At 42.4% G+C, this 15,489-nt stretch overlaps 1 protein-coding gene across 2 annotated transcripts; it reads left to right on the forward strand.

Moving 5' to 3' along the window:
- Positions 1-284: 284 nt before the first annotated feature.
- Positions 285-14,649, forward strand: Inip (INTS3 and NABP interacting protein). Of its 2 annotated transcripts, XM_057785405.1 has the most exons (5): positions 285-523; positions 1,774-1,854; positions 8,748-8,850; positions 10,480-10,570; positions 11,268-14,649. In XM_057785405.1, exons 2-5 carry the CDS (start codon positions 1,830-1,832, stop codon positions 11,361-11,363), a joined length of 315 nt encoding a protein of 104 aa, XP_057641388.1. In that variant the 5' UTR covers positions 285-523; positions 1,774-1,829; the 3' UTR covers positions 11,364-14,649. The 2 variants fall into 2 exon arrangements, with proteins under 2 accessions (XP_057641388.1, XP_057641389.1); XM_057785406.1 differs by lacking the exon at positions 1,774-1,854.
- Positions 14,650-15,489: the final 840 nt, after the last annotated feature.

Below are 15,489 nucleotides of genomic sequence, written 5' to 3' on the forward strand. Positions count from 1 at the left end.
TTAAAACGTGAACGTGAACTCAGACTCCTTCTGAGGCTCTGCTGAAGTGGATTAGCACAGACCAACATCCAGTCTACAAACCTGGAAGACTAAAATGTCAATTTAGGTGCTAGGAACCCAGCACCAGCTCCCTCAGTACAGCCTGCATCTCCCGTGAGCCTCCTCGATGGTCCTTCTTCGGAAGGGAAACCCTTTCCCGCCGGGGAAGCCCTCAAACCACGAATCGCCGGGCGTAGCGTCGGTCGCGTCCAGGCTATAGGCGGGACTTCCGCTTTCTCCGGCTCTGTCAGTCAGGAGGCGGAAGCTGGTGCAGGCGGGAAGGTTGTAGTGCGGCGCTCCGTTGTGCTCGTGCTGAGTTCCGCGTGGGCTCCCCCGCCCCGAGCTGAGTTCCGCGTGGGCTCCCCCGCCCCGAGCTGAGTTCCGCGTGGGCTCCCCCGCCCCGAGCTGAGTTCCGCGTGGAGCCCCCCCACCCCGGCACAGCCGTGACTGGACAGCGAGGTTTCTCGAGACTCCTCGCATCCGGGTAAGTGCAACGGAATGGTGACGCCAGGAGCGTGGCCCGCCCGGGACAGCGGCCTCGTGCGGACGAGCGGGCCGGGGTTTCTCCGCCTCGCCCGCGGGCGGGGACTACCTCTCCCTTTCTCGGGTGGCCCTGCTTGCCTTCTCCGTTAGCCGGCTTTGCTCACATTGTGCTCCAACCGTAGGAGACGCGATTCGTTCACACCGGCTTCTGCTTCGAGCCCTTGTCTTTACTTTCGCTCAACAATTTGTTCTCTGCTTCCGCAACCCTGCTCACGCCATGTTTTTGAGTCAGGGTCTGGCCATGTAGCCCTGGTTGGCCTGGTACTCGCAGTTATTCTGCCCCATCCTTTCGAGTGATGGGGTTACCCATGTGCCATCACGTTTTAATAAAGAGCGCATTTGTTAAATTGGTTCCCCCCAGTCACACCCCCAGTGTGATTACTTGAATGAAAAAAACATCTTTTAATTTCGATACTGCTTAATACAAAATTTAATTCCTAAACTTAGAAATCAGCAGGTTTGGGGCTAGGGAGGTGGCCTTGCTGGTAAGAGCACTTGCTGCCCAAGCTTTAGGGTCTGAGTCTGAATCGCCAGCGTCCACCTCAGAAACCAGTGTAGCTGTAGCGCCAGAGGAAAGCAGAGACGGGAGGATAGGTGAGGATTTCTGGCAGCCAGTCTAGCTCCAGGCTTACTGAGAGACCCTGCTTCAGGGGGACAGGTGGAGAGTGATGGAGCAGGGCATGCAATGCCAGCTCACACATGCTCGCCACTGGGCACACACCACACACACAAACACACAACGAGGCGTATAAAGATGTTCATTAAAAACATGTTTTGGAAACATCTTACACAAGCCATGATGCAGAGCAGGTTCTTTGTTTTTTTTTGCCACAGAGCTGGGACATTTTTTAAAAAATGAACAGAGTGATTTTTTTTATAGAGTTTTATTTTTCTTCCTAGCACTGATCATATGGATACTTACAAAAGGTAGATATATTTGATAAATACATCTTAATGATGTAAATTAAAGTGATGCTAAATATTGTTATTAACAGCTTCAATACTAAAAACTGCTCATTTAATAAAGTGCATGAGGAATTTGCAGAGCTAAAGTTGTGATTTAAGTCTTTGTTTTTTGCGGGTATCTCTCTAGAGACTAAGACACAGAGCTCAGCCCAGCAGTCTGTCACAATTTTGAGGCTGTCATTTAAGGCCGGTGCATTTCATGTGTGCACATAAATTTTTTTACAGATGATTGTAAAGTGCTGATCAGTGGCCACTGAATATAATTGAAACAGAATAGGAAGATGGCAGCAAATCCTTCAGGACAAGGTAATGCATGCTGGGATTTCTGTTATTACTAGGAACTTTTCCCTCATACATTAAATGTATTCGAAGTAGACAACATTTAGTATAGACCAGTTACTGCAACCAGAATTAAAGAATGAATAGCAAAGTGGAAATCCCCAATTTAAAATCAGTTTAACACTATGTCAGCTACACATTTTTGAATATTACTAATTCTGTGTTTTAACCTGTTAAGATTAGTGATTCACATTATAAACCTTTTTTTTCTTTTTTTCCATTTATTTTTGTATGTTATACATCAGTATATATGCATGTTTGCATGCATGGGTGCATGTTTGTGGGGGTGGGCATGCGTGCATATGGAGTCTGGAAGGTTGACATGAAGAATCGTCTTCATCACTCTTCACCTAATTCATTGAGGCAGGGTCTCTCAGTCCAATCAAGAGCTCGCTGATAAGGCTTTCTCTCTCTAGCCGGCTTGCTCTAGGAATCCCCTTTCTCCACCTTCCAAGGCTGGAATTACAGGTGGGCATTATGCCCACCCAACATTTATGTGAGATGTAGGAATCTGAACCCTGATCCTTACGGTTTTGGGAACAGGTGCTTAATCACGGAATCATTTCCCTGGCCTGCACCACACACCTGATCCTCTGGCATCAGTTTCTTGCTCTTCTATCTGAAATCAGTGTTATTTTTAAGCTGTCATGTGATAATAACCATGACTTTATCTTCATTGCTATTTTTTTTTCAGTCATTTCACCTGTTACTTTTTTATTATTATTATGTATACAGTATTCTGTCTGCATGTAGGCCTGCAGGCCAGAAGAGGGCACCAGACCTCATTACAGATGGTTGTGAGCCACCATGTGGTTGCCAGGAATTGAACTGAGGACCTTTGGAAGAGCAGGCAATGCTCTTAACTGCTGAGCCATCTCTCCAGCCCCACCTGTTACTTTTTATTATTTATGGAGACAAGGTCTTCCTATGTAGTCTTGGTGGCCTAGAACTCACTGTATAGACCAGACTGGCCTTCAACATGGGGATCTGCTTGCTTTCATAGTGCTGGGATTAAAAACACGGGCCACCACACCTGGCTCATAAAATTTAGTCTTTAGAAAATATTGAATATCATGTTGTAAGTATTTATGAATTTTTTTTCTTTTTCTTTTTTTTATTTTGAGATGGTTTCTCTGTGTAACAACCCTAGTTGCCCTGGAACTTGCTCTTTAGGCCAGGCTGGCCTCAAACTCACAGGGATCACCTGCCTATGCATCCCAAGTACTGGAGTACTGGGGTTATTTTTAAGTATTTTTATGCACAAACCTTGAAATAGGTCTCTTTTAATATCAGGTCTGAACTGTATGACTTTTAGGTATTTTTGACACACCATCACAGGTAAACATTGTATTTATCTTTAACTTCTTTTTAAAATTAAATTAGAAAGGTACTGGTTAAAGTAGTTTGTATTACATTCTCAGTACTTCCCACCCCCTGCCAAAAGTGAGCCAAAATGAAAACTAAAGAGTCCATTTCTAATTCACAATTCCAAGGTCCATATCCCTTCAAGCAAACACATGGTCAGGCCTGTTATATCAATACCCCACTCGTGGTACCAGTTTCTGTCTTAGTTAGGGTTTCTATTGCTGTGAAGAGACACCATGACCACCTATACTCTTATAAAGTAGAACATTTAATTGGGTGGCTTACAGTTGCAGAAGTTCAGTCCGTCGTCATCATGGAGACGCACAGCAGCGTGTCGGCAGATGCGGAGAAGGAGCTGAGAGCTCCACATCTTGCAGGCAACAGGAAGTGTAGAGACTTAAAAACCCACACGTCTTAATAGTGCCACTCCATATGACCTTTGGGGGCCAGTTACATTCAAATTACCTCAGTGAAATAAGATTTATTTGAAAAGTGAAAGTATTTTACTGTAGTGTTTCATTCTAAAAAAATTGTATTTGACAGACATGAGGATATTATAGTTCCTGTTGTATAATACAGTAAATAATCCTTATGCTAAGAGTGAACACAGCCACACAAGTTATAGCATGAGACCATAGGTGTTAAAGAAAAATCTCAGTTGGGCTCTGGTGCCTTTAGTCCCAGCACTCGGGAGGCAGAGGCAGGTAGATCCCTGAGTTCGAGGCCAGCCTTGTCCACAAGAGCTAGTTCCAGGACAGGCTACAAAACTACAGAGAAACCCTGTCTTGAAAAGCCAGCCAACCAAACAAACAAAACCTCACAGGGATCTCATTAGTGAGTATAACCTTTTGTTGAATTAGTTTAACTTTTGAGTTTGTAGGAATTCTGATAGGGAAAGAAAATGAGAAAAAATTGTACCTTATCTCATATAACCAGACTTCACTAGTTTGCCTTGAGTTCCAAGTCTGAGGAAATCACTAGTACTTAGATAGTACTGGTTGGCTCTTATACACTCTCATGGTATGAATGCTTTGCTCAAAGCTCATACTGCGTTAGGTCATGGTATTTTTGTTGTCTGATTGGGTTTTTGTTTTATTTTTAATTTTTTGTTTTTGAGGCAGAGTCTCACTGTGTCGACTTGGGTGGCCTGAAACTCAATATATATGTAAATTTGGTTTGCCTCAGAACTCCGGATCTGCCTGCCTCCTGGAGTTCTGGGATCAAAGGTGTTGCCACCACAGCCAGTTTAGATGTAAAGCTTTAAAAAGGAAGGATACAGTTCAGAAGGGTAAGACAAGCTCAGAAGATGCCAACAGCACAGCCTTTCTTTCCTCCTGCAGGTACCGGGATGACAGCGTTAGCACTGTGTCCTGCTTAAGGTTTCAAGTATAATAGTCTTAAGTTTTCACTGAATTTGAACATCATGTATAATAGTTTTTTTAGTTTGCATTATTTAATCTGTGTAATGTTATATAGGGCTTATTGAAATACAAGGACATACTAGAGGTTAGACCAAAATATTGTCTGCATTTGGAAGGAGTTTAATTTGATAGTTTTTTAATTTGTAAGGATTCTGAAATACCATATCCAGTTATAAAAATTACTTAGTAAGCAAGTGAAAATCCTTTAAAATTTTTTCTAAGAAGAAGCATTTCTATTCTGGCTATGGGCTCATTTTAAAATATTAATTGCCATATAGTGTAGCCCCTTCACAATAAAAGTACCTGGGAATTTCAAAAGCCTAATAGTTGCCCTGCAGCCACCAACCAGTTACTCCATCTGTAGCTCTCGCTATCACCTCCTCTTGTCTCTCTCCCTCTCTTTATTTTTACCTTATGCTGGCTTAGAATTCATTCATTACCAGTAGTCCAGGTTGGCCTGGAAGTTCTAGCAGTCTTCCTGGTTGAGCTCTGGGACCAAGATTACTGGCTGACTGCTCTCTTTTTAATATTTAAATTTGAGGGTTTTTTTTTTATATATATAATAAAGACATCTTGCCTTCTTACAGTAAGATATTCCAGGTCTGTTGTGCCCTTTATTTTATTTATTATTATTATTTTTTTTATAATAGGGTCTGATGTAGCTCAGGCTAGCTTCAAAACCTTGCTGCACAGATGAAAATAGCCTTGAATGCCTGATCCTGCTGCTTCCACCTCCCAAGTGCAAGTACTCCCCAAGTGTGGGCCACCATGCCCAGCTTTGTCGTGCCTCTTATGGGAGAGAGGCTGTATGAATTAGACCACGTCATCAGTGACATCATTAGCTTGCTCTGCTCTTGTATGACCAAGCAGTAGATGACATTGGTGAGCAGTGTAAGTCCTGCTATGCACAGAACTAGGCTTTTGTTTCCGCTGTGCTTGGGATGAGTTCCTGTTACCTGGACATTCCATTCTTGGCCTGTCTGACCCACTTTTCACTAGAGAAGGGGGCATTTCAGTGACATGACAGTTGATGTTGGTACCCTGTTTTTACCAGGGAGTGTGTCAGCGGGAAATGAAGAATTCTCCGGAAAGCTCATAAAATCATCTTTTTAGAAATGCCAGAATGGGCCGGGCGATGGTGGCGCACGCCTTTAATCCCAGCACTCGGGAGGCAGAGGCAGGCGGATCTCTGTGAGTTCGAGACCAGCCTGGTCTACAGAGCTAGTTCCAGGACAGGCTCCAAAGCCACAGAGAAGCCCTGTCTCGAAAAAACCAAAAAAAAAAAAAAAAAAAAAAAAAAGAAATGCCAGAATGTACAGTCGTTGTTAGTTATTAAAAAGGAGTCTGCTATTACTAGAATTTTGTGGTATAACAAGAAGACAGATGGAAAGTGGGAGAGGATAAATTGCTAAAATGAATATGGCATAGACATTGTTCCAAACTTCTGGCCATAGCCAAGTTGCTGGTGTCTGGCTAACTTGAGAACTGCAGGTTCCAGCTATGTCTGGTTAAGCCAGTATCTGTGAATGCCTTCTGCATGCTGCACCCAGCCAGTCTAGTGTCTGGCTAACCAGTCTAGTGTCTGGCTAAATTGAGAACTGCAGGTTCCAGCTATGTCTGGTTAAGCCAGTATCTGTGAATGCCTTCTACATGCTGCACCCAACCAGTCTCTCCCTTTGGGGACATTTCCTCCTACCAGTTCTCTGTAAATCAATGTAAAATTCTCACAGTCCCTCAGATGGGGATTTAGGCATGCTTAGGTCTACCCTGCTTAGAGTGCCCTCATCCCATAATTATCCTTCTAGTCTCCAGAGCTGTAACTGTCTCTTGCTGCTCTTCCTCTATAGCCTTCTGTGTTTTCCAGTCCCTTCCAACCCCCTCTCTGGCTAGGGATCAGAAAGGCTGATGCCTATGCACATACAAACAAGACTGTTAAGGTGCTCAGGATTATAAAGGACTTGAGAGTGGCCAGTTGGGCAAAACACTCCTTCTGGTTCTGGTGTGTTGCTGCTGTTGGGGCATACGTACCAGATCTTGAGATAGGTTTGCAGAGGCTAGACATCTGAGATTGTGGAGATGGTTCACATGTTGGTGTTTTAATTTGGATTTATATGATTGTTTTTTGAGACAAGATTTCACTGTGTAGCCTTGACTGTCCTAGAACTCACTTTGTAGACCAGACTGGCCTTGAATTCAGAGATCCACCTGCCTCTGCCCCTGAAGTTCTGGGTTTAAAGGTGTGTGCCACTACCACCTGACTTTAATTTGGATTTTTAAAGCTTAGATGCATCTTGCAGTCATTGCATGACTTTGCAACATGTGCTGATCTTACCTAAGAAGTATTCGATAAAAGTAGGTGTCTGTATATCCCGTGAGTTGTTGTTTTTTTTTTTTTTTTTTTTTTGGTTTTTTCGAGACAGGGTTTCTCTGTGGTTTTGGAGCCTGTCCTGGAACTAGCTCTTGTAGACCAGGCTGGTCTCGAACTCACAAAGATCCGCCTGCCTCTGCCTCCCGAGTGCTGGGATTAAAGGCGTGCGCCACCACCGCCCGGCTATCCCGTGAGTTGTGTTCTCTTTCTGTGTCTGTGTCTTTCTTTCAAGACAAGGTTTCTCTGTGGCTTTGGAGCCTATCCTGGAATTTGCTCTATAGACCGGGTTGGCCTCAGAGTCACGGAGATCCACCTGCCTCTGCCTCCTGAGGCTGGGATTAAAGATGTGCACCACCACCACCTGGCTATTTCTTAGACTTGCTCTCTGGTCTGATCAGTTGTAATTCTTCAGCTGTTCCTTCAAAAAATAACATCATTTTTGAATGAATTTGACCTGAGTATGCATAGTATTTGTTTTTTTAAGACTTACTAATTTTATGTGTATGAGTGCTCTTATCTGCTTCACGCACACCTTTATGCCAGAAGAAGGCATCAGATCCCAATATAGATGGTTGTGAGCCACCATGTGGTTGCCGGGAATTGAACTCAGGCCTCTGGATGATGGCTGGGCCATCTCTCCAGCCTGCAAAATGCTTTTTCCTTCATGTAAGAATCTGCATGCTTGTAGATTTGCCTGTGCAATAGTTTGGGCCCACAAATTTTGTCCAAAGCAAACGGTGTAATTCATACCTTGGTGAGTAGAATTATTTAAATCAGTCTTGGCGCTAGAATTGTGGTTAGTGGAAGAGTGCTTGTACATGGTATGTACAAGGCGTAGGCCCTGCTTTTGCAAACATAAATAAATCTTAAAAGTCCTTTTATTTTGTACCCATCTATTATGCTTATTGTTTTGTTTGCTTTGATTCTTTTTTAAAAATATTATGTGTGGGCGTTTTGTTTGCATGTATGTCTGGGCACCTTATTTGTGCCCTGTGCCCACAGAGTTCCAAAGATTGCCTTGGAACTGGACTAACTATTGTGAGTGGGTGCTTGGAATTGAACCCAGGTCTTCTGGAAGAGCAACCAGTGCACCTAACTGCTGAACCATGTGTATGCGTGCGCGCGCACACACACACGTGCGCACACACACGCACACACTCACACACACACCCCTCTTTTAGGGTCTAACTAGGTAACTCTGGTTGGCCTGGAACTTAGCAGAAATCTACCTGCCTCTGCCTCCTGAGAGTGTTGGAATTAAAGTTGTATGCTACTATTGCTGAGCGTGTTTTTTTTGTTTTTTGTTTTTGTTTGTTTTGAAGTCAGGGTCACATGTAGTGTGTAGCCCAGGCTGCCCTTGAAGGTGGTGCAAAGCCAAAGATGACCTTGAACTTTTGATCTTTCTGCCTCTGCCACCACATCTAGTTCATACTATATTGGAGAGCAAACCCAGGGCTTTGCAACTCTACCAATTGAGCTAACCCCCTACACCAACCCTTTTGGGTTTGAACTTGGGTTTGGCTGGCCTTGAACTCTACCTTTCAGTGCTAGGATTATGTTTGCCACCACATCTGGTAATGTATTGTGCTCTTAAAGCTGCTGGGAAATGGCTTGTAGGGTGAGAGAATAGGGATTTTGCTTTCTGGCTTCTACATGGTCTTGGTCTAAAATGTTCCTTCTTCCCCCTTCCTTCTTTTTTTCTTTAGGTTTTCAAAATAAAAATAGAGTTGCGATCTTGGCTGAACTGGACAAAGAGAAAAGAAAATTACTTATGCAGAACCAATCTTCAGCAAGTCACCCTGGAGCTAGGTATTGACTATTCCTTGAAGGTGCTATTATTGGTCATACTTTTAAAGAGAAAAGCACTGCCTAGCAGTCTTTGGAGGTCTCGTTACTGTTAGAATTAGGTCTACACTCTAAGCTTCTCCTTACCAAAACCCCATTTGTGTTCGTAGTCTGCTCATTCCTAGTATGTCATGTGCATCACGTTTCATCGTAACTGCTATTGTCTGTGATTTGCTCTGCACATCTGTATATCCCTAGTGCTTAGCACAGAGCCAGCGGTCTAGTAGCTGCTCTAGAGTCTCGTGATAGTTGTTCAAACTGTAGAACATAGTACCCTAAGTTTAATGATACAGACAGTGAAGTGCGGCTCTGCTGTTGGTAAGCACTCACGCTGTTTTTAACAGGTTTTAAAGACTTAGTGTCTGTTGAGGCGGTGCACACCTTTAATCCTAGCACTGGGAGGCCAGCCTGGTCTACAGAGTGAGGTACAGGATGGCCAGAGCTACATAGTGAGACCTTGTCTTAAAAAACAAAAAGCAAACAAACAAAATAATAATATTAATAAGGATGATGGTAGATAGAGGTACTTCAAATATAGTTAAAAGTAAGGGGTTGTAAATTATGGATCTATATAATAGATTACTTGAAATCACATAAAATAACATAGGCCTTCTTCATGAATTAATGCAGATAATAGGAAGAGGAGAGAATGTGCTTTTATTCTAGAAGGTCATTTTAAAAATGATTTATTAATTTATTATATATACGGTGTTCTGCCTACAAACCAGAAGAGGACACCAGACCTCTTTACAGGTAGTTGTGAGCCACCATGTGGTTGCTGGGAATTGAACTCAGGACCTCTGGAAGAGCAGCCAGTGCTCTTAACCTCTGAGCCACCTCTCTAGCCCTAGAAGCTCACTTTTTAAATTTTATGAGATACTGTTTTGCTGTGTAGTCTAGACTGGCTACCTAAGGTCTTCCTCTGTGTACCTCCAACCCTGATATTACAGGCAGGCACCACCATGTTCAGCTTCGAAATTTTTTGTATCTTTATAGAGAATACACAGGACCTGAGAGATGGCTCAGTGGGACAGGAGGCTCTTACCCCGAACATGATATAGAGAACTGATCTCCATATGTCTGACAAAAACAAAGAAATTTAAAAAAAATTTTTAAAGTAATATGTAATGAAGACTGTGTGATTCAGCATACGTACAAAAAGACTTAGGGATTAATTCTGTGGTTTAGTGTGTTTACTGTGCCTGAGGTTTGGGTATAATTTCTATCACTACACACAGAAAACAAAAACACCAGATGATTCTCTTCAGGATTGCTATACAGCACAATGGTTAGTTAGCACTTGAAAATTATTGAGAGATCTTATATAATCATCATCATCACCACATTGGCATATGACATGATGGATAGGTTATTTTGGTTTGCTTAGATTTTAATGTAAACGAATACTAAAACACTGTAACCATAAATATGTACAAATTTTAAGTAGTAGCTACACCTCAATTTTAAAATTCAATTTACTATAATAAAAATGTTCCAGTCTAAAATCCCTTGTATCCTTTTTTTTTTTTTTTTTTTTTTTGAGATAAGGATACCTTTTGTTCAGTAGCCAAGTAACCAAGATTTCCATTTTAGCATCTCCCTCTCCAGACCCTCTCTTAACAAGGACTTCCGGGACCATGCTGAGCAGCAGCACATTGCAGCCCAGCAGAAGGCAGCTCTGCAGGTGAGCAAATGGACCTAGTCAGGTCTCCTCGGAGAGTTCCAGGTTCAGTAGAGCAATGCCAATGAACATGCTGCACGCACAGCCGCAGTGCTTTGCTGGTGTTCACATGTCACGAGGAACTGACGGGAGGATCTGGATGAGTTCCAGGTCAGCCTCAGCTGCATTGCAAAACCGTATTTCATAAAACTTAAAAAATAAAAATTTGAAAGGTATATTGTAATTGCCTTTGCTTTTAAGCAAAATCACAGAACTGGAGTAAGATTACCTCAGTTTAAGTGACTAAAAGCAGTCCTCTTTTATTTATTCATTTATTTATTTTTGTTTTGGAGACAGGGTTTCTTTGTAGCTTTGGAGCTGTCCTGGAACTAGCTTTTGTAGACCAGGCTGCCCTTGAACTCACAAGATCTGCCTGTCCCGGCCTCCTAAGTGCCTTAGTTGGAAAAACCATCTTCTTAATAGCATTTAAAACTGTCTCTTAGCCGGGCGATGGTGGCACATGCCTTTATTCCCAGCACTCGGGAGGCAGAGGCAGGTGGATCTCTGTGAGTTCGAGGCCAGCCTGGTCTACAAGAGCTAGTTCCAGGACAGGAACCAAAAACTGCGGAGAAACTCTGTCTCAAAAAATCAAAAAAAAAAAAAAAAAAAAAAAAAAAACCCTGTCTCTTAATAGCATTTTTTTTCCTTAAATCTTTCTTAGCATGCTCACGCACATTCGTCTGGATACTTCATAACTCAAGACTCGGCATTTGGGAATCTTATCCTTCCTGTTTTACCGCGCCTTGACCCAGAATGAAGAACGTATCTATGATCAAAGGGACCTTGTAATTAGTATCAAATGTCAATGCTCTCATTGGGCTCTACACAAACTCTGACTTTGAGGACTTTGGAGAATTTAGTTTTCTGTTTTTTAAAGAAAGCAATAAGTGAGAGTGAAGAAAGAAGGGAAGCTGGGATGCTGAGAACTCTGGACGCCATATGGTTGGCGGAATTGGTTGTGCTGCCTGTAACTAACTTTTTTGTATTACCATTTGACTCTTTATTCTCAGACTTAGAATTGCTTATTTCATAAAATCTTCACCTTCAAGAAGTTGGACCGAGTGTCTTACGCATGAAGCCCTGGATTTGACCCCAGCACTGCACAAACAAACTTGATACGCATTCCGGTAATCTTGGCACTGGGGAAACAGGCAGGAAGATCAGAAGTTCGAAACCATCCTTGCTTAGGTAGTGATTTTTGAGACCAGTCTGAGGTATATGAAACTGCCTCAAAAAACAAAATACCAAAACCAAACAAGGACCATTTATAGTCCTAACTTTAAAGAAATGAGGGTGCTTTTTAAAAATGTGAACAATAGTCTTACATTACAAACATACTTTTGGTTTCTTGTGTTCAGAAGCAACATATCTAGAAATACTCTGAGCTAATAACTCGTTCTCCTATTCTGAATGTTAAAACTCAAATAAGACTAAATTATCAACCAATCTTTGTTTTTCAATAAATGATGTGACTAAATACTGTTATGAAAAACTAAGTAATCTATTTTTATGTATTTAAATGTATTCGTGTTCTCACTTCATGTTGCTACACAAATGGTGTGCTTGAGTGGTTTTCTATTTTTTATCTAATTGAAAATTTAAAACTAGGCAAATTAAAGCCTTTTAAATTCTCTTAAATACAAAAGACTTAGGTTAAGCAAGTTGCTCGTCAGAGTCAAACTTTAACAAGAAACTGAGGTGTTTGTTTAAATATGTAGTTGCCACTACCTTCCCTTTGTCCTATAGAAGTAGACGTGTGGCCAGGCCATGCTGGTACACGCCTTTAATTCCAGCACTCCTGAGGCAGAGGCAGGCGAATCTCTGAGTTCAAGGCCAGCCTGGTTTACAGAGCAAGTTCCAGAGCAGACTTCAAAGCTTCACAGAGAAACCCTGTCTTCAAAAACCAAAACCAATCTTGTTCTGTAACACATCTTGCACACAAATGTCATGATCAAAATGTATTTTATAAGGAGGTTATTCTGTAAGTATCTTGGCATTTTCTGTTCCTGAGGATTGGCCCTAGGGGTTTTAAAACCTTGCAGTGTTTCACTGATCCAAGGCCCCATCCCCATCCCTACAAAACCCTGTGTAACTGACTGTCTGGCATCCCCATCCTCTCTGGTGTTGGGGAGTTTGAACTTTTTCAGTTGGGTCAATATTTAGCCACAGTTAGCCTCCTGATAGTTCCTTGTAGGCGTCTTCATCAAGCACAGAGCACACCGCTCGGAGTGATGTGAGAGTTAGCAGTCCTAGGGGGTCCTTAGCTCTGCAGAGCCGATTTCTACTGCGTGGGTGGGAACATTCTGATTATACTGATGCTCCCCATTGTGGGTGGTACCCTCGTGTCTGCTGCGTCTGCTCCTCTCCTTCCAAAAGAACAGCCACCTTATTGGGGTGGAACGTTGTTTCTGTTCTGTCATCCCTGACATACTAACATGGTTATTGATGTTAGGAAAGTAGCTGTGTGTAGTTTTTTCACTGTTGTAGCCTTTGCTTACTGTGTAAGTTTGTAATTTAGGTTCCTGTTTTCCTGTTTCTGAGACAAGATACCCCGATGAAAATACCTTAAGGGAGAAAGGGCTCGTCTTGATCCACAGTTCAAGACACAGTCCATCATGGTGGGGAAGTCAAAGCAGCAGGTGCTTGGAGCAGTTGTTTGCATCTCATCTGCAGTCAAGTGGAGAGCAAAGAGTGGATGTTACTGCTCTCTCCTTTACAGCCAGGGAATGGTGTGGCTCCTGACGTGGTGTATCTTGTACCTCAGTTACTGCTATGAAGGTAATTCTACAAGGCATGCCCAGAGGCCCATCTCATAGGTGACTCTAGATTGTGCCACACTGATGACGCCATCCTGCTAACTAGGACATTTCTCTGGTTCTCTGCCCTGTGTAACATATATACACAGAGATGAGTATGTGGTGTGTGCTATGTTTAAGGGACAAAAAGATGACTGAGATGTGCGTATCGGGTGGTGACATTGTGGAGGATCCTACTCTGGCATATAGGTAGTCATAAAGCAAGCAGTTATGGCACAAGAGACACATCTGAGCACACTGCAGTTTGGATATGGCTAGAAGTATGTAGGTGATGAAGGAGTGAAGGGTACCCAGACAAAGGTCAGAACTGCAGTCCAGGCCAGTGTGGTGGTTCAGGACTAATCCTAGCACTCAGGTAAGGTCAGCCTCACCTACAGAGTGAGACCCTATTCCTTAAGCCTACCCTCACCACCACCCTCTTCCCCCAAAAAAGTATGATGAGAGAGAATGAGTTAGGGATGAAGACTGCAGTGTTACAGAGAGATTGGGCTTGGTTGAAGCCTGGAGGTGAAATTCCTTCCAGTGCTATTTCTCTGGGATCATGGGTAAATTTAGGCAAATCACTTAACCTTTTTGCATGCCACGCCATCAATAAGATGGAATCAGCACACAGCTGGCTAGTGTCTCACTTGTTTAGGCCAGTAAACTTCAAGTCTCAGCTTGTTTCTGAGTTAAGGCAGCTTAATAGTTTAATGCATTGATTGTATCAGCATTAGACAAAGAAAATAGGAAATAAAACTGTATTGTATGTGTTAATAGATGCTTTAGTTTCACGAATGTTCTGTGACTATATGTGTATTCAGTTTACATTCTAGTATATACATCTTCAAGGGTAAAGATTTTGTTTTTTCTCTGGTTCTTCTCTTCATGTAGAATAATACCTGCTATGTTAGGGGTATTTATATCTACTTGTTGAAGGAGTGAATGCAAGAATACATACACACACAGAACCTTGATTGCAGCGTAAAAAAAATAATCTGTCTTATTTTTGAAATAGGATTTCCCACTACCCTGAAACTCACTGATTTTGGTAGACTGGCTGGCCAACTAGCCCCAGGGCTCCTCCTCCCCTTCAGTGCTGGGATGACAGCGAGTGCCAGGCTTTTATTGTTGGCATTGGGGGTCCACATGCTTGTAGTTTACAATTTGAGCCATCTCCCTAGCTCCTAAAAAGATGTCTTTGTGTGTGTGTGTTTTGTTTTTTAGACATGGAAAATAAATTTTGAAAGCCACCAAACAAGTGAGATGACAGTACTTTTTTATGACAAAATGAAAATGACTCAGTGATTTTTAAAGGTAGGGTGGGTTTTGTTTAGTTTTTGTTGTTTTTTCTCCCACCTCTGAATCTGTGAGCTATTTTATTAGATCATTTCAATTCTTAGCTTTGCTTTGGCAGGAAATAGTTTCATGAGTTCAAAGCCCACTTGGGCAATGGCTTTCACAAGATTCTGAGAACAGAAGATGAACAGAATGGGAATTGATAGTTTGATTCAGCCCTACCAACAGATTTTCATCAGTGAGCACAGGTCCTATTGCAGCAATGTTAAAGTCAATCATGTCTGTGCATAGTAGTTGCTTTTATAAGAGCAAACAAAGAATGAACACGGGCCATGAGAAGGGAGCAACACAGTCACTGTTCTAATATCAAGCATGCAAAGCCAAATAACTGAATACTAGTGAATACTAGTGACTCTGATGACGTGACACGCGAGGACAAGAGCATGAAAGAACACATGAAGATTATCAGAGAATAGCACCTGAGCTTAATTTATAAGATGAAATATTTGGAGGCAAAAAATAACATTCAGTGCAAGGGCAATGTCTGCATGGAGGCAGGAGGACGTCAGGTGTGGGGCAGGGGTCATTGTGGAACAACCAAGAGCTATTTCAGTGGGGTGTAATGTTTTAGGAATGATTCGTGGACTGGGAATACAGGTCCTTGGCAGAGCTTAGTATACATGAGGTCCTGAGTTCAATCCCCAGCACTGTGCTTACAAAATGAGCCTGAATCTAGGATGGATTCATACTTCAGTCTTGAATTCTAGGGTGAGTTACTTTGCTTGATGC

Source organism: Chionomys nivalis, chromosome 11, assembly GCF_950005125.1.
Source record: "Chionomys nivalis chromosome 11, mChiNiv1.1, whole genome shotgun sequence".
NCBI lineage: Eukaryota > Metazoa > Chordata > Mammalia > Rodentia > Cricetidae > Chionomys > Chionomys nivalis.